Raw genomic sequence first — 27784 nt, forward strand, 5'->3', positions numbered from 1 at the left:
GCTGCCATGCCATGTCATGAGGGTAATGGGTTAAACCTCTGAAATTTTAAGCCAGCTCCAATTAAATGTTTGCCTGTTTAAGAGTTACCATATTCACAATGTCTCTTCACAGCAATAGAAACCTTAAGACAGTCCTAAAGTCAGTTCAGCTACTGAGCTGAAGATTTTGTCTGCTGTCAAAGCAATCTTCAGCTGCCCTTGAGCTTGTGTGGTCCCTGGGAGGGGGATAAAGTCACACAAGTCTGGCTTTCAGACTAGAGAGCATCAGGCACAAAAGGAGACTCCTCATTGATCCCTGTTAACATTTTAATAGCGCTTACTGCTAGGGTCCTTCTTGAAACTGCCATGCTTGCCTGTACACACATGGCTTTGGGGCTGAGCTGACTCAGGTCACAGAGACCTGTTCACAAGGCTGGGATCTGTGGAGCATGATCTGAGGTTTGCTTCTTTCTGTTCTGCTTTATTTCTTACTTAATTTGCCTAAACAAGTCTTATGAGTTGCAATGGTGAATCAATCCCACACCAGTTATGTTTTAAAGGGGTATTTATTTTTGGGGGTAAACTTACATACACATAAACAGTCAGGAAAGGAGCCTACTCACTGGAGCAGGAGCCAGAACCAAGCACCGGAACCAAGAGAGCGAGCCGAGGCTTGCCACTCTTCTTTTAAAGAGAAATATACCACGTCTCAGTGGGCTGGTATTTCAGCGGCTATTGGCTGACGGAGTGGAAGGTACTCCCGCAGCACTGTGGGCTCGTGCTTCAGCGACTATTGGCTGAAGCAGCGGAAGGTACTCCCACAGCACCTCCCCTTTTGTTTAAGTAAGAGAGTTCTAAGCCTACTATGAAATTATATACAGTAAGTACAAACCTACAAAATTATATACAATAAGTACAAATATCCTATTCTAACTAGCTAAAGTCTTGTATAATAAATAACTTGGCCAAGTCATGAGAGGAAAGTAGCTACATATATCTAGTCTTCAACCCCATAGAAGATCCCAGAAGGGAAATAATGTTACCTGAGTAATTAGGAAGTGCAATCAAAGAACTTCCAAAACATGCAACAAATCACAGAGACAACTGGCTACCTGGGCAATCACCAAAGACCTGTTTGCAGCGTTGAAGCAACCAACTTTGACTAAGGCCTAGAATAACTGACAGATTATTTTTAACAGGCAAGAGATTTTTCAAAACCATCTTACCCTGTCTTGGCAAGATTTAACAGTTCTGTTTATCCATTTCTGGATTTTATCCATTTCCAGATTTTAACAGGCAAGAGATTTTTCAAAACCGTCTTATCCTGTCTTGGTAAGATTTGACAGTTCTGCTTATCCATTTCCAGATACTGTGTATTTGTCAGTAGTTGAGGTATGGGCAGTTCCTTGCCCAGAGGCCAGTTTTGTCAAGAAGACAAGCTCCAAGTGGAGTGTCTTTGGTGCTCAACAATCTCTCGGGACTAGGTCGGTGTTGCCAGGAGTGATTGTGTCTCATTACACAGAACTCTAAGATTAAATTAAATGCCATTTTCTACAGCTCTTAGAAGAGGTTGAAGACTATTTATATATAATCTCTATGTATCTAAAGAACCTGATTAGTCTAACCATAAATATGACAGACATAGATGACTATTGATCTACAATTCTTAACATGTATCTAATTTAAAGACTGAGAGAATAAACAACTGTGCAATAAATGAGGACAATGACCTCCAAATGTAAACAATAAATATCAATACATAAACAATATATGAGTATCTTAATCAGAGGTAGAAATGTACACTGCAATATGGTATACATATATCAATACAATATATATCAATACATAAAAAACGTTTTAAACAGGTAGAAGCATTCATACATACAATATTCAATATAATTTAACTTTGTATCCATATAAAAATCTATACCAATGTAATATCTATAAACAATAACTCACAAATACCACTATTATCTATCCAATTTTCCCTCTTTCTTTTTCAAAAAGATCCCTGAGCTTATAAAATTCCTTTCCCAACTTTCAACTGTATACTAATTATAATCAATCCCTAAATACTGTTCCTAAACCTGAGGACAAACTTTGCTAAGAGAGGGGACATTGTCCTCTAGAATTACTTCCAGCTGTCATGGGGGTGAGGTTCTTTCTGGAGGATCCTGTGAAAGTAAAATGATGGTTAAATTTTATGATCAATGTCTTTTAAAATTGCAAACAGTCTCTGAGTATTTTGTGGAGGTCTGGCCAGAATGTTGTACAAGATGTGCACCATTTCAGCTAACCAAGTTGAAATCATCTGTGACCCTGATATCCGAAACAGGACTTGTAGTAGCACTATCAGTATCATGACGTCATATCAACTGAGTGGAGTTGTTGTTATGGGGGTCCCATCTTCTTCCTGGAAACTTCAAATGTCAGTGCAGAAAAAACTCGTTGTTCATTGTAGAAAACTTAAACATTAATTATAGAGACATATACAAACATATATTCAATGAAAGGTATGATAGACATATTCAATGAAAAGTATGATAGATATGAAGAAAAGCAAAGATGTTTTCTAAACTCATTTCTTTCTGTCTCATATCATGGCTCTTGACATAAGACAGAAACTCCAGAAACTCTGGGTTTTTCTCCTAACAACAGGCTTGGAATTAGAGAGGGACCGGGTCAAGAATCCAACTCCAAAACCAGCTCTATAAATTCAGAAATATGATTTAGTATATTCCAGAGCTTCATACTCACAGAACCTATTCAGTTTTTTGATAATTCATATTGGGTAGTTATTTTTCCATCTGTCAGTATTCAAACATCCAGGGTCCTTTGAATTTTTCAAAGACGAGTGTTTTTCTGTGGAGATAAGAACAGAACCCTGCCCCCATTCTATGTTTTTCTTACCACCTGTATGGTCATCATCATTGTAGATGCTGTCATTTCTCCTTTCCAAGAGGTTTCTTCTCTTCAAATCTAACCTTTATTAATTTTGATGATATTCACAATTTTTCTTCTCCTGTGGAAACGAGAGCAAAACCCCTTCCCCAATGTAGCACATCTCCTGGCTTCCATTGAGAGGTCAGCACATCCTTGATATAAACCGGTTGATTTAGTTCAGCAGACTTTTCCATTATCCAATGTCTTTCTGCCGCTGTTGCTCCCTTCTCATTAGCGTTAAGAAAATTCAAGGTTAATAAGGTAATATGTAATCTATTTCTGGGGGCATTTTCCATCCCTTTCTGTTTATTTAACATACCCTTTATAGTTCGATTTGATCTTTCTATGACTGCTTGACCTGTAGGATTGTATGGTATACCTGTAACATGCTTAATATTATAATAAGCAAAAAACCGTTTCATTTTCCAAGAGACATAAGCTGGACCATTATTTGTTTTTATTTGTGCAGGTATACCCATAATGGCCATAACTTGTAATAAATGTGTGATTACTGAGTCAGTTTTTTCTGAGCTTAAAGAAGTTGCCCACTGAAAGCCTGAATAAGTGTCAATGGTGTGATGTACATATTTTAATTTTCCAAATTCTGCAAAGTAAAACACATCCATCTGCCAGATTTCTTTCCTTTGAGTATTCTTCAGGCTAGTCCCTGCAGGTAGTGGTGTTTGGTTATATAAAGAGCAAGTAGGGCATCTCTTTACAATCTCCTTAGCTTGTTGCCATGTAATGGAAAACTCTTTCTTTAAACCTTTGCTATTGATGTGATGTTTTTGATGAAATTCTGAGGCCTGCAACATGCCTCCAATCAATAATTGATCAATTTCTGCATTACTTTGTGCTAGAGGACCTGGCAGACCTGTATGGGACCGGATGTATGTTATGTACATCGGGCAAAGCCTATTCCTGATTATGTCTTGTACCTGGATAAACAATGAAGTCAACTCTGTATCATCTGGTAAAATTCAGCAGTTTCAGTATGCAAGATAACTCTTTCTGCATATTGTGAATCTGTAACAATATTAAGAGGTTCTTTAAAATCCCTTAGTACCATAAGGATGGCATATAATTCTGCCTTCAGGACAGAAGTATAAGGACTTTGTTCCACCTTACTCAATTCATCTGATTTTGTAACCAGCCTTCTCTGATTTATTAGTATCAGTATAAAACGTACGGGCTCTGGTTATTGGAGCATCATGGACAATTCGAGGAAGAATCCAAGAAGTTCTCTTTATAAGGTTAAGTCTACCACTTTTTGGATAGTTGCTATTAATTTCTCCCCCAAAATTAGCACAAGCCCTTTGCCATGGTTCATTGTCTTCCCATAACTCTTTTATTTCATCAGTAGTGAAAGGCACTATAATTTCTGCTGGGTCTATACCTGCTAGTTGAGGAAGTCTCAGCTTACCTTTTATAATTAATTCAGAGATCTTTTCTACATAAATTTTCAATTTTTTACTTGGTTTGGGTGGTAAAAAGTTCCATTCTAAAATAGTATCTTCCCTCTGCATTAAAATTCCCGTAGGAGAAATTCTGGAAGGCAATATGACTAGAATGCAACTAAGATTTCGATCCATCCTATCTACATGTGCCTCCTGTAATTTTTCCTCAACCATCGTCAGTTCCTTTTCTGCTTCAGCTGTTAATTCTCTGGGACTATTCAAATCTTTGTCACCATCTAAGGTTTTGTTTAAATGAATTATTAGATCAGGTGTTATCCCAACAGCTGGTCGTAGACTGGAAATGTCTCCTAACAATCTCTGAAAATCATTAAGAGTCCGTAACCGGTCTCTTCTAATTTGTGCCTTTTGTGTCCTAATTTTCTGTAAACCTATTCTGTAACCTAGGTAATTAACAGAATCTCCTCCTTGAATTTTTTCAGGAGCAATTTGTAATCCCCATTTCGGCAAAATTATCTTTACTTCCTCAAACATTCTTTCTAAAGTATCTATGTTTGAATCGGATAAAAAATGTCATCCATGTAATGGTATATTATAGATTTAGGGAATTGCTTAGGTATTATTTCCAATGGCTGACTTACAAAGTATTGACACAGGCTGGGGCTATTGAGCATTCCCTGTGGGAAGACAGTCCACTGGTATCTCCTAGTAGGCTGGAAGTTATTATAAGTAGGCACTGTGAAGGCAAATTTTTCTCTATCCTTTTCTTGTAATGGTATGGTAAAGAAACATTCCTTCAATCAATAACTATAAGAGGCCATCCTTTGGGTAACAGAGAAGGCAGAGGAAGTCCAGACTGTAGAGGGCACATAGGTTGAATTACCTTGTTGACAGCCCTTAGACCTGTCACCATTCTCCATTTGCCAGATTTCTTTCTTACAACAAACACAGGATAATTCCAAGGGCTAGAGGACTCCTCAATATGTTGAGCATCTAATTGCTCCTGTACCAATTGTTTTAAAGCCTGCAATTTATCTTCAGCTAAAGGCCATTGTTTAACCCATATTGGCTTTTAAGTTAGCCATTTTAAAGGTAGGGCTGTCGGTACCTCTAAAAGTTTGTTTGTTGTTTTATGTTCTTGTACAGCCTGAATGGCTGGTGACCTTTGTGCATAGAACTTTATTACATCCTTCCCAGAATCATGACTTCCTGAGACTGCAGGAATGTTAATCTGGGTATTCCATTGTTGTAGCAGGTTACAGCCCCATAAATTTACTGCAATATCAGCTACATACGGCCTTAACTTTCTTCTTTGATCTTCTGGCCCAATACAGTGAACCCATCTCGTGCTTTGTTTAACTCGAGATATGATTCCAATTCCTAGTAATTGAACATCTGCCTCTTGAAGAGGCCAATTTGGATGCCAAGATTCTGGAGTGATGATACTCACATCTGCTCCTGTGTCTATCAAGCCAACAATCACAATTCCATTTATATGTACTCTCAGCTTTGGTCTCTGATCATTTATAGAAGTTTGCCAAAATACACATTTCTTATTTCCTAATTGAATTTCTGACTTATCCTCCAAATTTGCATCATTTAGAACCTTATGATCTTGTACAGAAGCTTCTAGAATTTTTAATTTTCCTGGTGTGACATGTCATCCACGGTTACTGGGAGTGACTGGGCCACTTTTGGCTTGAGGGCCTGCGAGAGGCTCCTCAGGGAGTTTCCTGTTGGTATCAGGTTGCCTTGTCTGTCTGTTGTTGATCTGCATTCATTCGTCTAATGTCTTCCTTTACCACACCTCCTACATATACCTGAAGGCTGAGGTTTCTTATTCCTGCCATTCCCAGATGAAGTGTTACTCCTAGAAATACTTTGCCTGCAATCCCTTTTTAGATGTCCAAATTTACCACAATTAAAACATTTGGCAGGTTGATGTCCCCTCATCGCTTTAGAAATCGCTTTTCCTACCCAAGATTCGTCATCGTAATTAAAGGTCTGAAAATTCATGGTATGCTGGATCCATTTATCCATAGGTACTGATCTAGATCTAAAGGCCCAGTTATCTTTTTGCAGTCTAAGTTTGCATTTCAAAAGCCAATGATTCAAGAATTAGTCATCTAGCTTCTGGGTCTGTTATTCCTGTGTTCAGAGCCTTAATTAATCTTTTCAAAAAGTCAGTATAGGGTTCTCCCTGTCCCTGCCTAACCCTAGTATATGACTCTACCTTTCTTCCTGGCTCTGGTAATCTACCCCAGGCATTTAAAGCTGCCTTGTTTCATAGAGACAATATTTCTTCATCATAAAGAGCTTGGACCTGTGGATCAGCGTAAGCTCCTATGCCAAGAATTTGATCCTGTGAAACCTCTACACCTTTTGCTCTTCCTTGCTGTTCCATATGTTTGGATTCTTCTTTGAAATAAACTCCAAACATCAAGAAAGGTCCATCTTCGAGGACCGCTGAAGCTAACTATGAGAAATCTTGGGAGATAGCCCTGACATTAGAAGCCCAAGCCCTTATCATTTCCTTAACAAATGTAGAGTGCAAGCCATAATTAATAATGGCTTGCTTAATTTCCTTTAGGTCATGCATACCTACTGGCATCCATCTAGATTCTTTGGCTCCCTTTGAGCCTTTAGAAGTTGATACTTTGTCAGAATAAATTACAGGGTATGTTGCTAAAACCCTGGGTAAGCCAGTTCTAACAGGTGGTGGTGGCATTGTATCCTGCCCTTGTGTTTTCTCACCCAGATCATCAGTTCCAATAATTTTTTCAATCATTTCAAATCTTTGTATCATCATCTCTCTTAAATCCTGAATCTCCTGACCTGCATGTGTTTCTATTGATTTCACTAAGGCATCAATTTTTTGGTCCCCATTCTGCACTTGTGACTCCAAGGTCATAATGGTTCCTTTTAAAGATAGTATCTCCTCCTTGAACTGCCCCTGGATATCATGTAAATTGCCATCCTGGAGGTATATTCTGTCTGTTACCTTATCAACACTCTGTGATAACTTTTCAAAGTCAAATTCAACAGCTTGGATCCTTTCAGGTAATTTCCTAGTGCCCTTAAATAAGGAGTCAATTTTGCTTATCATAGTATTAATCCTATCAATTAATGCCACATATTTCCACAATGATATAACATTAAGAAGGAAACTAAAACCAGTAAATCGAGGTACCTCCATAGGCATATAGGCCACTTGTGATTTCTATCAAAGTGGCAGCAAAAGCTGCAGCTAGAGTCCCATTAAAAAAGAAACCTGCCATTTTACCTATCAGCCACCAGATGGGGATATCTCCAAGTCGCGACTGGAACCACTCACAACAAATCCTGTTTTAAAATCTGCTCTGTTATTTGTTCAAAAACTGGGGAAAATAAGTCAATTGAGAGGTCAGATGTACACAGAGAGAAAATCCAGAGGCCAGGCACAGAACACAAAAGGTCAGAGAGGTTCTAGTGGCCAATAAACAAGGCAGTCTGGCCTACCCTGGCTGGGCTCTCCTGCCCAGCCGCTCTGTTCAACCTGATGCAGAGGGTCGTGACACAGCCATGCGCTGCTGCTAAAGAGGCCTAGTGCTTTGGGCCCCGTGTCCCTGTGCTGGGATTAAGGGTCAAGCTGCTTGCAGCGCTCCCAATCAGTTATGGCGGATGGCAGGGGTTTCAAACAGCTTTCTGGAACTTCAAAGGGAGCTTGCACTGTGAGCTCTTTGACTCACTTTGCAAGGAAAAATTTAAAAATCCATGCAGAACAGAGCAAAGTAGACCGGCAGAGACTGTCTGAACCTGTGTATCCTGGGAGGCATGAAGGTTATGGCTGAGGGAGGGTTCATGCCATGCCGAACTGGCCAAGCTGAGCTGGTGGCAGGCAGCCAAGCCAGAGGCCGGCACCTGAGCCGGGGGTGGGGTGGGGGGCGGGGGGGTGGTTCTTAAACCAAATGCTGGGCGCCAAATAATGGTGAATCAATCCCACACCAATTATGTTTTAAAGGGGTATTTATTTTGGGGGGTAAACTTACATACACATAAACAGTAAGGAAAGGAGCCTAGTTGCTGGAGCAGGAGCCAGGACCAAGCGCAGGAACAAAGAGAGCAAGCTGAGGCTTGCCGCTCTTCTTTTAAAGAGAAATATACCACATCCCAGTGGGCTCGTGCTTCAGCGACTATTGGCTGAAGCAGTGGAAGGTACTCCCGCAGCAGAGTTGGGTCCCCTCACAGATGAGGCCATGTGCTTGCCCAGCCCTCTTCCCTCTGATTCTTCATCTACCTGGATTGGAGGCTTCCTGCATTCTAGCCCAGGATCAGGTGTCACCTGAACAGTGAAATGTTACACTGGGGTATGTACTAGGCCCTAGGTGAACAGAGCAAGTTTAGTCTCTGTTCATGAGTCTCTGACAGTGTTGATTAATTTTATTTATATCACCAAGTGGTTTAACTTGATTCATAATGTAGTGTGTATTTCAGATTACTTTGTTAAAGGCCTGTTTTCTCATTGGAATTTTTTTTAACAAACACAATCTTGCCATGAACATGCTGTCAGAGATGTATGTGGATAGATAGATATGTTTGTATCTTTCTACAATATCAGTATTTATTGAATAATGATGAATTCACAACATTACACAAAGAAACATCAGTTTCTTTGGCTACAATTTGCCAAGGAATTCCAACTATTTTTTATAAGTGGCCACTGGCAAATATGGGTTCTTTTATTCCAATGTTATTTAATAATTTTAGTCTCAGATCTTATATTACACATCAGACAGTATATGTATATATGCACATGTATGTGTGTGTTGTGTGTGTGAATGCAAATGCACACACTTGCATATATATGATGTATGTGTGTATGTTATGGAATATCAGAAGAAGATATATATAGCATGTGTGTACTTGTATCTGATATATGTGTGTAGGTTATGGAATGAACATAGAAGGATTAAGGAATCCACACATAAAAACTTCTCTCAGCACAGAGGTAGAGATTGGTTCAGATGCAGTTGTCCAGATAAGATATTAAGGAGCCAGCTGGAGAGTTGCAGACTAACAGAGCTTAGCCAGGTTCAGAGTTGAATGGAGCTGCAGGGGGTGAAGTCAGGACCATGGGATGGGGAGGAGAGGGGAGGGACAGAATCAGGATGACTGGGCTATATGGGTAGGAACAAAAGCATGTGGTAGCACTGAACTGAAGCACAGGGGACAATCAGTTCTCTCCTTGTTTGTCTCTTGATACAGCATGGGAGTCCGTTGTAAGGTTGATAGTGAGCATCAGCATTGTTCTGTTAAGTTGTGTTGTGGAATATTATTACAACTATGTAAAGATGCATTACATTAAAATTGTAGAATATTACTTTGTTACAAGAAGTGAGAGCCTGCTTTTGGTGCTGGCTGCCCTGCTAGCTTATACCCAAAATAATCACACATAAACTGTATTCATTCTAGCCTCTTCTTGGCCAACTCTCACATCCTAATCTAACCCATTTCTACCAATCTGTGTAACACTATGAGGTTGTGGCTTACCAGGAAAGATTCTAACCAGCGTCAGTCTCGGGCAAGAGCTTCATAGCATCTGCCACTCTGCCCTTCTTCCCAGAATTCTGTTCTGTCTCCCCACCTACCTGAGTTCTGCCCTATCAACTAGGCCAAGGCAGTTTCTTTACTAACCAATGAAAGCAACACAAATACAGAAGGACCTCCTACACCATTACTTTAACTATGTGAAGGTATGTTACATTTGTTTATGATGCCTTTGCTAATGATGTAAAGATGTGTTACATTTGTTTATGCTGCATTGGTTTAATTATGTAAAGATGTGTTGGCCTAAGGCACCTGATTGGTCTGACAAAAAGCTGAATGGCCAATAGCTAGTCAAAAGAGCACTAGACTTGGCTGTTGGGCAGACAGAATAACTAGAAGGAGACATTTAGGCTCAGAGAAGAGGAGAGAAGAGAAGGAGGGAGAAAGAGAAGGACTCACCTGGGGTCAGAAGACAGGCAGCTGCCAACTAGCCAGAAAAGGAGAGAGCAGAAAAGCAAGATACACAGAAAGAAAGGTTAAAAGCTCCAAGGCAAAACAGATGAAGAGAAACAAGTTAATTAAATTATAAGAACTAGGTGGAAGTGAGAACAGGACAATGCCAAGCATTCATAGCTAACAAGTTTCTGTGTCATGATTTGGGGGCTGGTTGGTGCCTACCCCCCCCCCAAACACCAAATCAAAGTCTGTTACAGTGTTTTCTTCTTTTGGGTACAGGTGAGGGTATTGTTCCTTCTTCAATTTGGGATATTTAAAATTTTTCTCAGGTCTGATTTTTCAGCTATTGTCTTATATCAAGTTTCTATTGCTGTGATGAGACACCATGACTAAAAAGAGTTTATTTGGTTTACACTTCTACACTTTTCCAACACTGAAGGAAACTAGAACAGAAATTCTAACAGGGCAGGACCCGAAGGCAGAAATCTAAGCACAGGCCATGGAAGGGTGCTGCTTACTGACTTGCTCCATTGCTTTCTTATAGAGCACATGACCACCTTCCCAGGGATGGCACCACCCACATTAGACTGTGCTGGGCTGGACCCTCTGCCATCATAATTAAGAAAATGCCCTATAGCTGGATCATATAGAGGCATTTTCTTATTTGAGGCAGCCTCCTTTCAGATAACTTTAGCTTGTATCAAGTTGACATAAAACTATCCAGAATAGATTCGGTTATGATATGTCCTTATGTGTCTAATTGATTTTGATTTGTCTATCGGTGATATCTTTTTACTTTTAAAAATAAGGTATTTATCTGACTTTGCCTTATGTGTGGTGCAGGACAGAAAGCATGTCTATGTGCACAGGAGATGCCCAGGCATAAACCTGTTGCTTGTAAAATGGATCTGGCTTGGGCAAGACCCAGTCTGAAAGCCATCATTTTATACAGTAAGGAGTAACCTAGCACAGGGCACAGCCCTATCTCCCCAAGGTCGTAGCCTAAGAATGAGAAAGGGAACAGGAACAAAGCAAGATGGAGTCGCTGGTGACAAAGACCTGTTCCCTCTTAAAAAAGTGAGGCATGGAGATGATCAACATTAATATTTTACAACACGCTTGGTCAGAAGTGACATGGCGCAGATCCCCAACATCATCAGGTTTTCTTTTCTGGCTGTGATGTAGAAGAGAGAAGGACTGTTCCAGAGAAGTCCAAGAGGTAGCTGTTGACAATGACTGCGGATCAGACTAAGATGAGGAAGCTGAAGAGCCGTGTGGAGAATCACCTAGTGATGAAAAACGGGTGTCAGTTACAATGGGCTCCTGCAATCTGTACCCTACTCTACTTCATCTCAGGAGGACACTTCTCCCCACTTCACAGACTGTGAAGCTCAGCTTCACAGGGATTTTTTTTTCTTTTGGATGTATTTATTTCAAACCTTTCTGCCATTTTGTCCTTCAAATGAAAATGACTGAATAAAACCATAACAAGTAAAAGGTAGGTCAGTAACCAGCATTTTTGGTTCTCTGGGCCTTTTACTATACTTTTGTGGTTCATTTGAGACCCGATTTAATTTAATTTAATTTAATTTGTGGCCCGAGCTTGCGTGGAACTTCCCGTGTACCACAGGCTCTTACTTACCTCAGCTTCTCAAGTCTTGTGCTGACAAGTGTGTGCAACCACACCCGAGTTCACAGTTCATGAAATATTATCTTCAATACTGACCTTCCAGAGGAGGTATCACGATCATGCGGGTGCTTTCCTCAAGGTGGGACTCACCCACTGCACTTGGGGTGTGCTGACCCCCGTGATTTCCATAAATGCAGCACATCTCCCCTAGAGTGAAAAATTAAAAAAAAATGATCATGAGATAATTACACCTACCATAAAAAAGCAAAATAAAACACAGAACTTTGTATTTAATGATATTAGATGTAAATCTTTTTACACCAAGCATGCTTATAGGAAATATTTTGAAATAATAAGTGAAAATTGGAGTCTTGCTCATCTTCACCACACTTCTCTGTGCTTGCTCTAGACTGCATATGGCAAAATCTGATCACGACAGGGTTGAGGATGAGCTTCACTTTGCTTTAGTAAACAGCTCATTTCAGTTCTAAAAGACACAAATATTAGCATGTAGATCCATGTGCACTAAAGTCTAGCATAGTACATTGATCAAATGAGATTAGGGGTTTTTGTCTGTTTGATTGTTTGTTTGTTTTGTTTTGATTGATTGACTGTTTGCTTTGTCAGGATCTTACCATGCAGTCCAGGCTGGCCTTGAACTTCGTGATTCTTTTGCCTTAGCCTCCTGAGTGTTGGAATTCTAGGTATGTACTGCTGTGCCACCTCTTAAATAATCTTTGTCTATTCTGTTTTTGTCTTAAAGACTATCATAAACCTATAGCTACTAATGCACAGAGTATTATATTTGGTGCTATTATCCAATAAACTTTTTATCAGGACCCATGCAATAATAATGATGATAATGGTGATAATGAATGATAATAATGATTCCTCATATTCCGTTTTCTTACTTTGAGATCGGGTCTCCTCCTGTAGCTTGAATCAAACTCGCTACACAATGAAAGATGGTCTTTTATTCCTGATCTTCCTGCCTTTGCTTGCCAAGCTCTGGGATTCTAGCCATATGCCCCTATGTTGATCAGACACTATACCAGACATTAAATATAAGTTTCACTAATAGCATTTTGCCTAAACAATATGATATTACAATGCAAACATCAGAGCAAGGAAAAGTCTTGTAAGTCTTTAAATGATTCCATCAGACAATTCCAAATTCCAAATAGTTTACATTCTGAAAAGTTTTTATATGTCTTCCTCTCAGGCCTCACTTCTGCTACTCACACGTCCATGTTCTTACGTAAAGAAAACTGAAGTTGAAATGTTGACAACAAAATAGATAAACTAGTTGATAAGTGTCTTTATTACACTCTTCCTGCACATTTTCCTACTGAACAGAACTGTCGAGCAGTGTCCCTATGGTCACCCTGATGGGCCAGAGCTCACCACAACTTGTGGTCACTCCTTGTCCTAGGTCAGCGAGACGGCTCTGCGGCTAAAGAGCTGATGGTACAAACATTGTAACCTGAGCTGAATCTCTGGGTCAACAAGTAAAGATGGAAGAACTGACTCCTCAAGTTCTTGTTCTTATGCTGTGATGTGAATAGATTCAAAACACAAGAACTTTACTAGAGCAAATGCAATGCCCAAGACGCATACTGGGAGGGGATTTTATGCATCTATGTGGGTCACTTCCTCAGCCTAAGATGAATGGGCCTTGCCAGGTGCCAATGACTTGTCTGTACCTCACCTCCTATAGTGTTTAACTTTTCACAGCCATGGAGACACCATAATGACTGGGCCAATGACTCTTCAGATGATAAGTCTTTCCGACGTGGAAACTGAGTGTAGCTGGAAACCTTGTAGTCTTGAGGCTGTGATTCTGATCTTGAGGCAGTACTTTCAATTTCTGTCTACAGTTATATCTCATTGCATCCTCTCTGCTGGGCAGGTGTCTGTCATATACTACTCCCCATGCTCATCCACATGTGTCTTCAAGATGTTCTTGTGTTGTGGTATTTAGTGAGTCAGCACAGTCAGCTTGTGCTTCCTGCATGTCAGTATCAACTGTATACAAAAGAGTTTGATCACAGAGACAAATCCCACTAAACCACTATGAATACATGCCTAACTCACTTTCCCTTTAAATAAAAATGTCAGCAATGACTCAACTGTGTGTTGTAAAGAGACAAGAGAGACAGAATGAGTAAAATGAGGCATCCTAATTGATTATGCAAAAATAACTTGACAAAAGTCTCTGCAGTGAGTACATGGCAAGTGTCATGGTAGTGACACATGCAAGTGAGGCATCTGGGAACTGGTTTCATTCAGTTTCTAGTGTCTGAACAGAACATAGCATATTGAACTGGCAGCTGGACTGTCAAAATGTTATTGTTGGGGCCTGGCAAGATGGCTCAGTGGGTAAGGCCCTTGGTATGGAAGCATGAAGACTGGAATTCACATCCCTGATACCCAGTGGGACACACCTGTTCCATGTCCTCAGCAGACTAACCCTACCAAGAACCAGAGTGAGACCCCAGCCTACTCCTTACCTCCTTGGGGAGAATTCCTATTCACACACTTGTAAATGCAAAAAATGACAGGCAGGACGATGAAGAAGCTTACGATGAGTACTATTGTGACTGTATATCCTCTCTTACTAAGAGGCTGCTTGGTAGACATAAACTGGGTGGCATTCATGGTAGATGGAAGCTGGGTGGTGTTCATGGTAGATGGAATCTGGGTGGCGTTCATGGTAGATGGAAGCTGGGAAGGAGATGATGTAACATTTCCAATATCTGGGGCCCTTGATGTTGGTCCTTTAAACAAATCAGGAAAATTTTGAATAAAGCTTAAAACAAATCCCCATCAGCACCTTCTCTCCCCAGGCAGCCCGAGGGGCTCATGTGTAAAAACTGTTTATGATTCCTGAGTAGAGAGAGGAGTAGAGCTGTGTGGATGATGTCCTCGCAGAGTTTATTCCATTACCAAAGAAAACAAATGTCTCTGGAACCATCTAACAAAGGACATATTTACTGTGGTTACAACATTCTGGTTATCAGGGCAATTGCTGTTGTTTAATTGTGCCAGAGAAAGATAACAAATCCTTTCAAAGTGATGTGGAGCTGGTGGAAGGGCAGTTAAAATGAGGACGAAAAGGCTGGAGGTTTACAGTGATGCATGCAGACTTGGGGCCCATTAGCTGGCCATGCAGTGCCTGGCTACTTGGTTTGTAGGGAATGAGAAACATTGGGAGGTGAGATGGGAAGAGAGGTCCTCGTGGTCACCACTGGCTTCCCAGGTAGGAAGACTACTAAGAACTCATTCACTCAGTCTACCGGATCTTCCATTATGAACATATGGGAAATCATCAGATTTTCAAGATAACTGTCATGTTTTCCCCACCACATGGAGGTTTCCTTGTGATAATCCATGTATCTACTTACTTGCCATTTTCTTCGACTGTGATAAGATCTTGAAGCAGCGATCAGAGTCTCCTATGGAGAATGTTTCTAGATCTTGTGTGAGTTTGGTGTTATTCTGCCATATGTCTATACCTGGGATGTTATTATGTATCTCTTCCCATTTCTTGTTCTTTAGATCAAAGATGAAGAAATACTGTTCATCAAGGGTGAAATTCCAGTAGGCATTAATGGGTTGTCCTTCTTTATGTAGAGATACCGGTGTGACCAACAAGGTGTGGTCACCTGCAAATGACACACAAACCATCACCTTCTATCCTTTATAGAACCATCACCTCCTTCAAGGTCAAGTCTTTCTCCTCATGCTTCAGGGAACTGTATTCTTTCCTGCCTGGCTTGTTATTACTTATTCATTGGGTATGAAACTACTTCTAGCCTGAAACAGTATTCAGTTCCTTCATGCACATACAACCACAGACTCCTTCCCACGTTGAGTCTTCCCTTCCTGGATCTGATTAGCACCTTCTATCTTTGCATCCTGTCTTATACTTACCCGTGGTCAGGTATCCCTTTTCTTCTATGGTATGTATCTGGTTTCTCAACTCTTCTTCAATGTCTTTTAGTTTGGGAAACAAGTCTGCACATTCCTTTGGAGCATTTCCCTCCTTTCTTGTGTTGTCACTATCGTAGGGACGGAGAGGCACTCCATCCACTGAGCACTGTGGTGTGGACTCTGTACGTATGGAACGAGTCTTCACAGTGAAACTGCAGCTAAGAATATGTGCATCTGTGAGAGAAACACACATGAGATGTACAAAGAGGGAGCAGGAAGCCATAGGAACCATGGTTCTGTGACACCCAGAATCCTTCTGAAGGGCAAAAAAGAGGAGGAGGAGAAACCCCTGTTCCAGATGTCCACCAGCTTCTGGATCTCATTTCCTTGATTGTCTGAGGGTGGTAGGACCCTCAGATGCACCTAGTGTCACCAGAGGGATTTATCTCACAAGTACTTTTAGTGACTTTAATGAATTGTTGAGGAATAAAATATACCAGATAGTATTTGTATTCCTGGGATTGAAAAATCTACTGAACACACAGGGAGAAGAGGCATCATAGAACACGTGGTAAATTTAATATGGATCCTGGTTTTCAGGAAAAACCTCCTGGGGTTTTGCTGCGAATAGGCATGGAAAGGGGAGTTGTCACCTGTGAGCACAGTACTCATGCGTGTACCCACTGTGCCACTTCACACTATGATGTTGGGGTCAGATGCCAGATTCCCCCTTGTTAGACCACACCTTTATCTCATTCTCATGAAGAGATCTCTGTGACCTGCTCCAAGCCCCCAATATCTTTCCCCTTTCTCATGCAGTTGTTTCCCAGCACACTTATGGCCTCTGGTCTCCCAGACTTTCATTAACAGCAAGAGAAGACACGATATCCTAGAGCTGTTCTGTTCAGCAGACCACACAAGCAAGCAGGCAAAACCTAGTGAGGCATGCACACATATATTCTCCGGTGTGTGTGTAGAGCTGAAATCTAAAATACAGTATTTTATATGAACATTTAACAAGTTTGTAATATCAGTACACTAAAAAACAATGCAAAGTGATATTTTAAAAATCCCTCTTTCCCTCCTTCCTCTCCAAATCTTCTGCTATGAGGTAGGTTGCTGCAGGTTTGGGGACATTCTTTCCTGTCTCCTTTGACCAGCTTCCTCTTCCCTCTCCTCTCTGCCTCTTCTGCCACCTGTTTCTTCTCTCCGTACAGTTTCCACAACTCTATTTTTCCTTCTTCCCACTCTTAAGATTTGAATTTGTTCTTTAATAGCTGGGGTTCTTTCTCACTCAGTACCCCATGCTGAAAGATTGGTGGACATTAACATGAGATCCCTAGAGTGGAGAACTAGCTTTGTGATTGTTAACTAAAGGTCACAACCTGGGCACTTTAAGGTGGATCACAATGAAATATGCATCAGGGATTTCTGAGAAAAATCAAGTTAGAAGTTGATGAAAGAAAACTCTTTTAGCTGAAGCAGAAACAGTGAATTATGATGGTGATTTAAAGAAAGCATCCCTGAGTTCAAAATATGTGTCAGTAAATAATAATAGTAACAATAATAATAATGAATAATGATAGTAATAAATAATAATAAAAGTTACTTTTGGTAGAATATTTTATCACAAGAATAGAAATGAAGCCAGATCAACACCAGATCCCCTGGACATACTGCAGTGCTTCAGGGATGGCTTCCTGGGCCTGGTTAAAGGATCACCATGCCCACACTGTAAGACACAGAAAATTTAGGCTGGTTGAATCTGGTAGTGTAAGAGTGGGGACCAAAAAATCTCAGAGAAGTGCATTGCCAGAGTGGATGGAATAGCAAACATTTCCAGGGGAAGTGTGCAGAGTCCATGCTGTCTGTGGATGCTGGAGCATCCCTGCTGAGAAGCACAGTGAGAAGGACCAGGGAGAAGGGCACCAGCATGGCTGGAAGCTCAAGGATGGTGATGATGACTCAAGGATGGGGTGGGGTTAGGAAACTGTAATCTTGAGTCCCCAGCAAATATGGTACAGAAAAGATGCCATCAGGTGGAATGGTCAGGAGGCAGGACCATCAAGGACAGTAGTCCATAGATGAGTAAGGGAGATCCACCCACCTTGAAGCCTAACTTCTTAAGGGGGTCATGACTAACAGAACACACAAATCCTAAATAAGATAGATGCTTAGCCACCTGTATGTGACTGCATTTTAATAACTAAAGGCAAAGAGATGAACAGGAGTCTGAAAGTGGTCGTCCCAGGGCTCCTGTGTCCACTGTTTAAAGCTGAACCACTGAGGCTAGAGAGATGGCACAGCAGTTAAGGTCACTTTCTGTTCTTGCAGAAGATCCAGGTTCATTTCCAGCAATGACATGGTAGCTCACAACTGCCTGTAACTTCAGTTTTAGGAGATTGTATGGTGTTTTGATTTCCAAGCACACACATTGTACACATACATAATGCAGTCAAGACCTTATGCACATAAAATCTAAAAAACTTTATAGCTAAACGGCCTCAAAAACAATCAGACTGTTTTCTTAAGAGGACAGATCAGGTCCCAATAAGGAGGGACCACTCAGCTACACAGCATGTGCAGTGGTTTTTCCTGTATCCTCGTAACTGCCCTGTGACTCGGGTGGGAACCTCTAGATGCGATGGTGAATGTCCTGTTCCCAGAGGGTTGTGGAAATCTTCCCTCATCTAGAGGCAGAGACTGAGTTCAGCTCTCAAGTAAGCTGCCACCTCCCCCTCAGCAAGCACCTCAGGCTACAAGGAGTGTTACCTATGGCCATGGGATCCAGGAAATCCACTTGCCAGCAAAGGAGAGATCAAGAGATGTTTAACCCAGGACTTCCTCTTGTCGTTTCAGAATGACCCAGAAGTCATAGGCATCACAGAACCCACTGCTGAGTGGGAAACATGCAGCTTTGGCAATTCCTTTAAAGACACTCTGTTGGGCTGGCCACCAATAATGGTACATGGGGTACACCCTAACCTGGGGTGAGAAGAACGGACAGAGTCCATAGATGCTGTCCCGTCCACAGCTTGTTGACTTCTGCTGCTGTCACATTGAGTGCAGACTTGAGGATTTGATGGAGAGAGAGAGAGAGAGAGAGAGAGAGAGAGAGAGAGAGAGAGAGAGAGAGATAGTGAGGCTGCCAGGTTGAGAAAAAGTTAGTGGCTGCCGTTTACAGAACAAGAGAACCCACTCCAGCCCAATGAACACCTTTATCTGATGTCATCTCCCCAGGACACAGACAACATTGGCCTGGCAACATCAACAGAAGCGTCCATAGGTCCACATCCAAGACCATCCCCAGGGTCCTCCATAGAGCACAAGGTGTTTCAGCTCCTGATTAGCTGAGGTGTCTTCAGACATAGACACAGACTGTACTTGCTGGGAGAGGGGCTAAAAGGCACTTTATGGACGGGAAAATGCGGAATGCTAGATGGGCAGGGAAGGGAGCTGAGCAGTCTGGTTTAAGTATCATTTGGGAATTGAGCTTAGCCTGGTGACAGAAAGCTGTAATCCCAGTGTTTGAAAGACTGAGTTAGAGAAGGGATCCCTGCAGATTCTATAGTGTGGGCACTAGTGGGAAATCCTGTTTAAAACAAAACAACCACAAGAAAAGGAATAAAGAAGAAAAAGAGTAAGAATGTGTGTGGCTGTGGATGTCTTCTCCCTAGAAGCATCTACTGTCATCTGCTGGAGAAATGTCTTGGAAATTTGGGAAAGAAAGTTCAAGGACAAAGAGGCCCCAGAATAGTGGAGGGCTTGTGAGGAATCCCCCAGAAGGCTGTCTTGAGATTCCAAACTGCCTTAGGTCAGGAGTTGTTTGAGACTACCTTCTGAAGGGGTTTTCAACTATGCCCAGCAAGTCCAGTCCTGGTGACTGAGTTTGAGGTTTTCTACAGACCCCTGTGGTGCCGAGGAAGCCACCAGATATCTCCTGCCACCCAGTTCTCTTCCTTCTTGTAGCCCCTACCCCGCCCTTCCGCCATAATTTCCCCCCAACCTCTTCAGTCCTCTGACTTCTGGGTGGGGTCGGCCAGAGAGCCCAGTGGCTGCCCTGTGAAGACTGGAAGGAGCCCAGGAGCTCTCTGATAGCCAGGAGTAAAATGAACTTCCTAACTTAGTCAGTCCCCCATGCCGCAAAGTCCCTCCATGTAGACCCTGGGAACTCACCAGCCTGTACCTTGGACCACAGGTAACTTAGTAGAACCAAAAGGGTGACTTCAGCCTTTGCCATGGTTCCTTCCTGAGAGTGGGCTACCAACAGGCGTGGCTGAAACTGTGGAGAGATTTGGAGAGATTTCGGATCCTCACTACAGCTCTACAGAGGACCGGGTGCAGGGATTCACCAAAGTTCTGAGCACCCCTGGTTATGAATTCAGGCCTCCCTGTGCCCCAGTCCTGCCAGTTCCTAGTTCCCATCTTCTCCTACAACTCTTCAGGGTCCCTCCTGGGCCCCGGGGTTCTGATTCTCCCTCCCTGCCTACCGCGGTCCCCATTGTACTCAGGTGCTTCGAAAATTCTTAGTTAACTGAGAGGTGAGGACTCTGTTGTCCTGGCTCCCACACCCCTCGGTCCCTTCCCCTCACTCACCCACAGTTGTGCCTCAGGGACAGTGGACAGAAGAATCAGGAAGATACAGAATGAATAAAGTCCGTGCCTGCTGGTGGTATCTGCTCAGAGGGCAGCAGAGTCTGAGGAATTTATAGAGGAAGGTTCTGACCCTGTGAGGGGTCCAAGCCCACTTCATGTCCAGTGCTTCCCTGAAGTTCCAGTCCTTGGGGAGCCTCTGAGGCCTTGTTCTAGCAGTGTCCCTGCCTCTCCTGCAGCTTCTCACACCCTGAATCTCTCAGACTCCAGGCTGCTCTTTTCCACTTCCTCTTTCTCAAGTTTCTCCTCCACCCCAGACTCATTTGCCCCTTCAGGTCCCTTCTTACCACCCCTACTGCACCCTCAATGTTTCTGCTGTCTCGTGGCTTGCCACTGTCGCACCGCCCCAGCCCTTTTTAGCCGTCCCCCCCACCTCCATTTCCTTTCTTCTACTCTCTCCCTATCGAAGACCATTGCTGTCTTAGCGGCTTTTTCCCTTAACTCTGTGAACCTAAGACATTTAGGAAAGTTCTGCAAACAAACAAACAAACAACAACAAAAAACTTCTTCCAATCAAAAGTAGCTTCTCGGGCTGAGTCAGAGCTAAGAGCACCAACTGCTCTTTTGAAAGACTGAGACTGGGTTCCCAGCATTCGCATAAAAGCTCACAACCCTTTATTCGTTTTGTTTCAATTTTTTCAAGGCAGGATTGTAGAAGGAGCGCTATTGGCTGAAGGAGCGGAAGGAGCTCCCGCAGCACAGGATTTCTTTGTATATCCCTGACTGTCTTGCATCTCAGTCTATAAATCAGGCTGACCTCGAACTCAGATATTGCCTGCCTCTGCCTCTGGAGTGCTGGGATTAAAGGCTAAAGGCGTGCACTACAGGGCCTGGCAGTTCACAACCTGTAACTGCTGTTCTGGGAGATTCTGCAAGCTTCTTGTATTGATGCAGGCGCGCGCGCGCGCGCACACACACACACACACACACACACACACAAAACACTCATGCCCATGAGGCAAAAATGAATGAACCTTTTACCTTCTGTTTTAGAGGAGAATTTTGCATGGGAAAAGTCCAAGTCATTGATAGAAAATTTGTGAATCTACTCTCACTTTTTTTAAAATGTGTTTTTGCAGATTAATTGTGTGTGTGTGTGTGTGTGTGTGTGTGTGTGTGTGTGTGTGTGTGTATGTGTGTGTTTACTTATAGGATAAAGATTACCTCAGGGTGGAGCCACAGGTTCCATCCATCTTGCTTTAGGACACAGTGTCTTTCACAGGCCACAGCTCTCTGAGTTGACTATGGTTCTGGCCAGCAAGTCCCCGAAACCCTAGTTCTCCCCAGATCTGTAGCTGAAATGTCCTTGAATTCAATTTGGAGCCATTTTTCCAAGAGGTGTCTTTTCCCTTAGGAGTTCCTTGTTGGTGTCTTAGAAATCATTTAACACATCTGTCCACAGCTGTCACATCAGGTCCATGCATCTGTCCACAGCTGTCACATCAGCCATGCATCTGTCCACAGCTGTCACATCAGCCATGCATCTGTCCACCACTATCACATCACCCCATGCATCTGTCCACCACAGTCACATCAGCCCATGCATCTGTCCATCGCTGTCATAACAGCCCATGAATCTGTCCACAGGTGTCACAGCAGGGCCATGCATCTGTCCACAACTGTCACATCACGTCCATGCATCTGTCCACCTCTGTCACATCAGGGCCATGCATCTGTCCACCACTGTCGCATAAGGGCCATGCCTCCCAGAAATCTACTTTCCCCAGCTGGTTGTGGAAATCTTATTCTAGAAGACATGAATGGGGTTTCTGATTGCAAGCATCTCTGACTCAGGAGCATCCTCATTTCCTGGGCACAAACACCAGGAACTCCCCATATCCTCTCCAGCTGACCCAGAAGGCACAGGCAGCACAGGACCATTCCTGGTTGTTTAGCACACAGCTTTGGCATCACTTGGAAAGAGTGCTCAGGGGAATGGGTACCAATACTGGAATACAGGATGCTACCTAATCTGGGATCAGGAGATGAGTACAGAGGCCAAATGTGGTCTCTGTTGTCCCCTAATCTATGAGCTGCTTTCACACGGAAGCTGGGATAGAGTGTTTGATGTGGAGCCAAGTAGGGAGTTGTCAATACTATGTATCTTTAAATAAAAGCTATGCAATGCCTGTTGAAATGAACACTATTATCTGTTACTATCTCCCTAGGAGATAGCATAGGGTGGCCTGGAAGGCCAGAGCAGAGGTTTCTTTATGCCCCACTTAGCACAACTGGCAGCATCCTATGTGATTTAAGCTTTGCTCAGAATCCCCTATTTTAGGTTCTCTGGGTCAGAGTAGATGAATTTCCTAGGGTGTGTCATCAGGTAGGGGCAGGCAGTGCCAGCTGATTGAGGAGGTGATAGATTACCTTCCTGGGCGGGAGGGTGATTTATTCTAAGTTCACACAATAAAATTCCTCATTGTAAATAAGAGTACTGCTACCCAAGCACTAGGGATACTGAGGCAGGAAGATGTAAGTTCAAAATCAGCCTGAGCTACATAGGTGACCCTGTCTCTCTCATCTTGTGTATGACAGACAGGCGGAAGATACAAGGATGGTTTGACACAATCTTCATTTCTCTGGTTTTCATTTTTAAAATTCAAGATCCTTTACAGTGTACACACTGGGAAATGGGTGTGTAACTCATTTAAAACATAATATTTAAATCATAAATTATTCAAAGTATCCCTGAAATAACTTCGTATTTAGTGAGTCAAAATTACATTCTTACAGTGGGAATATTTATTTTATGAATACATATGTATAGTGAATGACTGATCTGCCTGAGATGCATGGATCAGAGAACAAAATGATCTGCTCATAGAAAAAGAAAATGTAAAAAGTTTTTTCTTTTTTTTTTTTACTTTTTACACAATTTTAAGCACATGTTTTGTTTCATTTCTCCTAAACGTTCCAAATTAAGCTACCTGCTATGACTCCTTAGAGGGGAGTAAACGGTGAAATACGCAGACGATGGTAATTATAAAACATATTTCCTTATCTGAAGTATGCCAATCTCAAATCTCAAGAGAAAAGGATTTATTTTTAATGTACACGTTAAAACATTAAACATTAAACATCTTGTTTAATGTAAACAAGAAAGAGTGGAAATCACAGCGACCGAAAACTCCCACTTAATTTTTCTCGGATTCACAAAACTTTCTATTTCTGATCAGCACCAGTTCCCACGTCCAGCTGCTAACTGGATTCCTCCAATTGCTTTCAAGTCTAAAGGGACTAAAGGCCAAACTTTCCTCTATGCCTCGCGAATTTAAGATGCCTGTAACAACCGCTAGAGGGCTCCCTCGGCCAGCTTTGCAGGTTCGCTATTTTACTGGAGTTGGTGTTTTTGAGCAAAAATTCATGAGACCGAGGTAGCCAGTACAAAGCCTCCAGGGCTTCTCACACCAATAAAGACATCACAACCAACTATCTACGAAAACCGAAATTAGAATTCAACACACACACACACACACACACACACACACACACACACACGCACGCACGCGCGCGCGCGCGCACCCCCCCCCCCCACGTTTTTATTTCTCATCTCAGTTTCCCTTAACTTAGAACAATTTTTTTAAAAATCTATTTTTGTTCCTGGGCACTTTGATTGATCTCAAATGCTTGTTTCTGGAGGTGGCCCGAGGTGGCAAAGAAGCTGGCCAAGGGATGTAGATGGCAGGTGGGGGGAGGGGGGTTTGGGTTAGGAGAGGGGAAGAGCCTTGTAAAGGACCTGGAGGAAGTTGCATAAGGAAAGGGACTCCGTTTTTTATTTTTGCGTCCCCCCACCCAAAAAATGAAAAAAAAAATCAGAGGGGAAAGAGGAGAAAAAGGAAGCTGGGCGGTGGCTGCTGGACAGAGAAGAAAAACCAAAGCGACGTTTACCTGCGTATCCCCCGTGGAAGGATGGAACAAGAGCCCTAACCCACGCGACCCGGCAGTGTGACTCAATCTCTTACCCTGGCTATCACGGAGCGCTGGCGCGTACAGAATGGACGCACAGACACCTCTGCCTTGCGCCCTCCTGGCACAGAGCAATCAGTTGGGCGGGTCAAGTTTCTCCAAGGGACAGACACCTCTGCCTCTCCCGGGCCAGGAGCTGAACAAGTCGCTGGGCGGGTCAACTTTCTATCAGGTTAGCGCAGTGGGCAGCGATCACGGGACCACAGAACTTCCCCACCCTCAGGAAGCTACTGAAGTTTTCCCTCCGCCATCTCGCCCCTCAGCGTGTGGCTCTCTCAAGTTTGCCTCCTCCTCCTCCTGTCAGAGGCTGGAGGGGCGCGCAGTGGACACTTCTGCTCCTGAGCTTCCCGATCCCCACCCACGCCGGCCTCTACTTTACCCCGCTCAGCCACCGCCACCTCTGCCACCACCGCCGCTGATGGACCACGCGGGCAGACTCCAGACAGCAGCCCCTTAGAGCAGAAGGGCGGACGGGCGGGCGCAGGGGGCGAGAAGCGGACCTAGCTTGACAGCCTCGGCCCCACCGCGGGCGACCTTAAACGAGTTGCAGGCACCGAGGTTCCCCGCCGCCGCTGCCACCGCTGCGGCCGCGGCTGCTGCTGCCACCGCTGCAGCTGAAGCCCTCGCGGCTGACGCCGGAGCCGGCGCAGCAGGCCCCTCCCACAGGCCAGCGCTCATACCGATTGCACTGCCCGCGCAGCGCCGCAGAGTCACCACCGCGGTCATCCCCATGGTCCCCTCCCTAAGCCCGCGCCCCCTACCTTGGGCCGACCGCGCTCAGCGCCCCCGGGGGAGGCTGCAGAGCGTTCGCCCTCACCTTCTCTGGCATAATGCTCACTCCCACAGCCTCCACCCTGCCCGTGGCATCAAAAAAAGCGACCAAAGGGGCAAGTTCAGAGAGGTAGGGCAAGGCGCAGACTCAAAGGCGTCCAGCACCCAGCGCTACAGCGAATGCCCAACAAGACCTTCTAGGCGGATTCCCTTCTTCAAGACCCTAAAGGAGGAAAAGAATACAAGTCTTTCCCCCCTTTTTTCTTTTCTTTTCTCTTTTTTCTTTCTCTTTCGCACTCCTTACCACAGACTGAGGTGTCCACAGACTCCCCCACCAGTTGCTTCCGAGTCATTTGCCCACTTTTTTCCCCCTCCGAATTAAGTTTTCTCCTCTTTCCCAAAGGCATAAAGAAGTTGGCGGGAAACCCCTTCTCTCCTTCCCCTCCCCTGATCGCTTTCCCAAGACAAGGATGCTCTTCATTCCCTCTCTAGCTCTTGGAACTTTCATCCTCACTCAGGGAAAAAAAAAAAATCAATAAATGGCTTTGTCACGATCCGAGCTGTGGATTAATTAGAGATTAGATCCTATCAGCACCTTCTTATCCAAATTTTCTTTTCTTTTCCTTTTTCTTCCCTCAGTCTCAAGAGTAGTCTGAGAAATGGTCCAGGGCTGCTGGCACAGTGTGCATATGCCCTTGAGTCAGGGTTGGACAGAGGGGAAACTGCACTGGGGCAACCACTTCCTCCGCAGCCCCCTCCAGGGAAGCTCACAGGGTTTTCCCCATTACTGCTGCTGCTCCTTTGCCTCTGGAAAGCAGCGATTGAGGTGCAAGCCCAAGGTGGCCACCTGCAAACACTGGTTCAGGTGCATCCCTTCCTGCTCCTTGTCTCTGCTGCTTCTCAGCTGGGTCAAAAATAGCCAGAACGAATGGGAAAGGCTGTGAAAGTTATAGATTTCTTGTCTGCTTTGGCAATTTACTTTTTTTCCTAAGGCAGTTCTCAGAGCAGCGAATCCAGCATGTGTTGGTTAAATGTGTGCATTCAGCCATTAAAGAGTGGGTCCTACCCAGGGGCTGAATACATGCCACAGGTCAAGAAATATAAGAAATGAAGTTCTAAGCTTGTATGGAGTTTAATTTGCCCTTTTTGAGACCTGAAAAATGCATAATAAAGTCTGAAACTTGCACCTTCGTTCCACATCCCAAATGAGATTTCTATGACAGCTTCAGGGGCTTAGGTCTCTGTTCTAAGGGACACTGGGAGTCTTACCCCAACTTAGAAATCCCTGCTAAAGTGCCTAGACAGGACTGCCCTCTTAATGTACTCAAGCATGATGGCTGAGCTCTCCTAAATAGTAAACCCTGCCTTTGTCAGGGCATCAAATCTGGATCCAGCTAGCATTGTATTTCAATATTGACAGTTTTTTGCTGATGGATGAACTGCTAACTGGCTTTGGAGGAGTTTATAATTCCCTTTCTCTACAAGGTACTGGCTCAGAAAGTCATTAAGTTTGCAATACATACCTTGATGCCAACAGGAGAGTTTACTATGAAGGGAAAGGGGATAAAGCAGTAAAGTGTGATTTTAGAGAAGGTGAGGCAAGCTGAGCACTTCTCTGAGGAGAAAGGGAAAGCAGTGGGCAAGTAAAGGAAACCTCTGCCCCAGCTGTATTATTTGTTTTGCATCTAATGGAGGGAACGGGGTTCTTTCTCTGCTATTGTTGTCTGGGGTCTAGAATTGAAATATATCACAGATGGAAATTCCATATTACAAAGCCTTCCCTTAAAAAAGATTATTCTTGATTGAATTTTTTCACCTAAATTATGTTCTTTGAAATAGTTTCAGAAAAATAAACTCTTAAATTCCTTCCTTGGGTCACTGAAATTACCCTAGAGAAACAGATCACCACCTATTTCTTCTGTTACTGTAGAGACTGTAGAGCAAGAATTTCGATTCTCCCTTTTCTTCCCAACTCTTGAATAACACAAAGTGAAATGGCCAAAGGCAGACTACAAGAGAAAGAAAGGTTTTCTGGTAACCTAAGACCTTGCCCCCAAGAAAATCAAAATTATTTCAAATTCCTCATTCTAAAACTCTATCCATCTCATTCATCTCAAAGTCATTCTCCAGAAAATTTTAGCTGATATTTCCATTTCTAGTGTTTTATAGCAGTCAGTTAACTCAGCTTCCTAAGGGCCGAGGTACTAGCTGTTTGCTGCCATGCCCACCCTCCCTTCCTCCAAGGTGCCTGAGCTGAAAAGATAACCAAAAGTAACATTATGTGCAACTTTGTTCAGTAGTGAGCTATGGTAGCAGGAACAATTGAGACATGTCCTCAGCAATAGGAAAGATGTACATCCAGCATGTATGATGGTCCATTATCTTAGAAGGAGTCTGTGAAGGACAACCAATCCGAAGAGGCCTATTGCAGTCAACTGTTTAGAGAGTATGCCTTACATTAAAACCTGCCCTGGTGAGAGTTGGCCAACAGAAATGGTGCTATCTTAAT

General features: G+C 43.2%; 1 protein-coding gene across 1 annotated transcript; it reads right to left on the bottom strand.

Moving 5' to 3' along the window:
- Positions 1-11404: 11404 nt before the first annotated feature.
- Positions 11405-15636, bottom strand: LOC146895801 (uncharacterized). The gene is made up of 4 exons (XM_087899715.1): positions 15354-15636; positions 14460-14726; positions 12046-12156; positions 11405-11605 (listed from the first exon to the last, which is right to left on the bottom strand). The coding sequence occupies exons 1-4, from the start codon at positions 15634-15636 to the stop codon at positions 11568-11570; spliced, it is 699 nt and encodes a 232-aa protein (XP_087755841.1). The 3' UTR covers positions 11405-11567.
- Positions 15637-27784: the final 12148 nt, after the last annotated feature.

Source organism: Myodes glareolus, chromosome 1, assembly GCF_982192425.1.
Source record: "Myodes glareolus chromosome 1, mMyoGla1.1, whole genome shotgun sequence".
Lineage (NCBI taxonomy): Eukaryota > Metazoa > Chordata > Mammalia > Rodentia > Cricetidae > Myodes > Myodes glareolus.

What these genes read in the sequence shown, in the direction of transcription:
- LOC146895801 (XM_087899715.1), bottom strand. Translation starts at nt 15,636, where the DNA reads ATGGTTTGTGTGTCATTTGCAGGTGACCACACCTTGTTGGTCACACCG. An exon ending in TAGGAATTCTCCCCAAGGAG is followed by an intron (nt 12,157 to 14,459) that starts GTAAGGAGTAGG and finishes TTTTCACTCTAG; the next exon opens with GGGAGATGTGCTGCATTTAT. An exon ending in CGTGATACCTCCTCTGGAAG is followed by an intron (nt 11,606 to 12,045) that starts GTCAGTATTGAA and finishes TTTCATCACTAG; the next exon opens with GTGATTCTCCACACGGCTCT.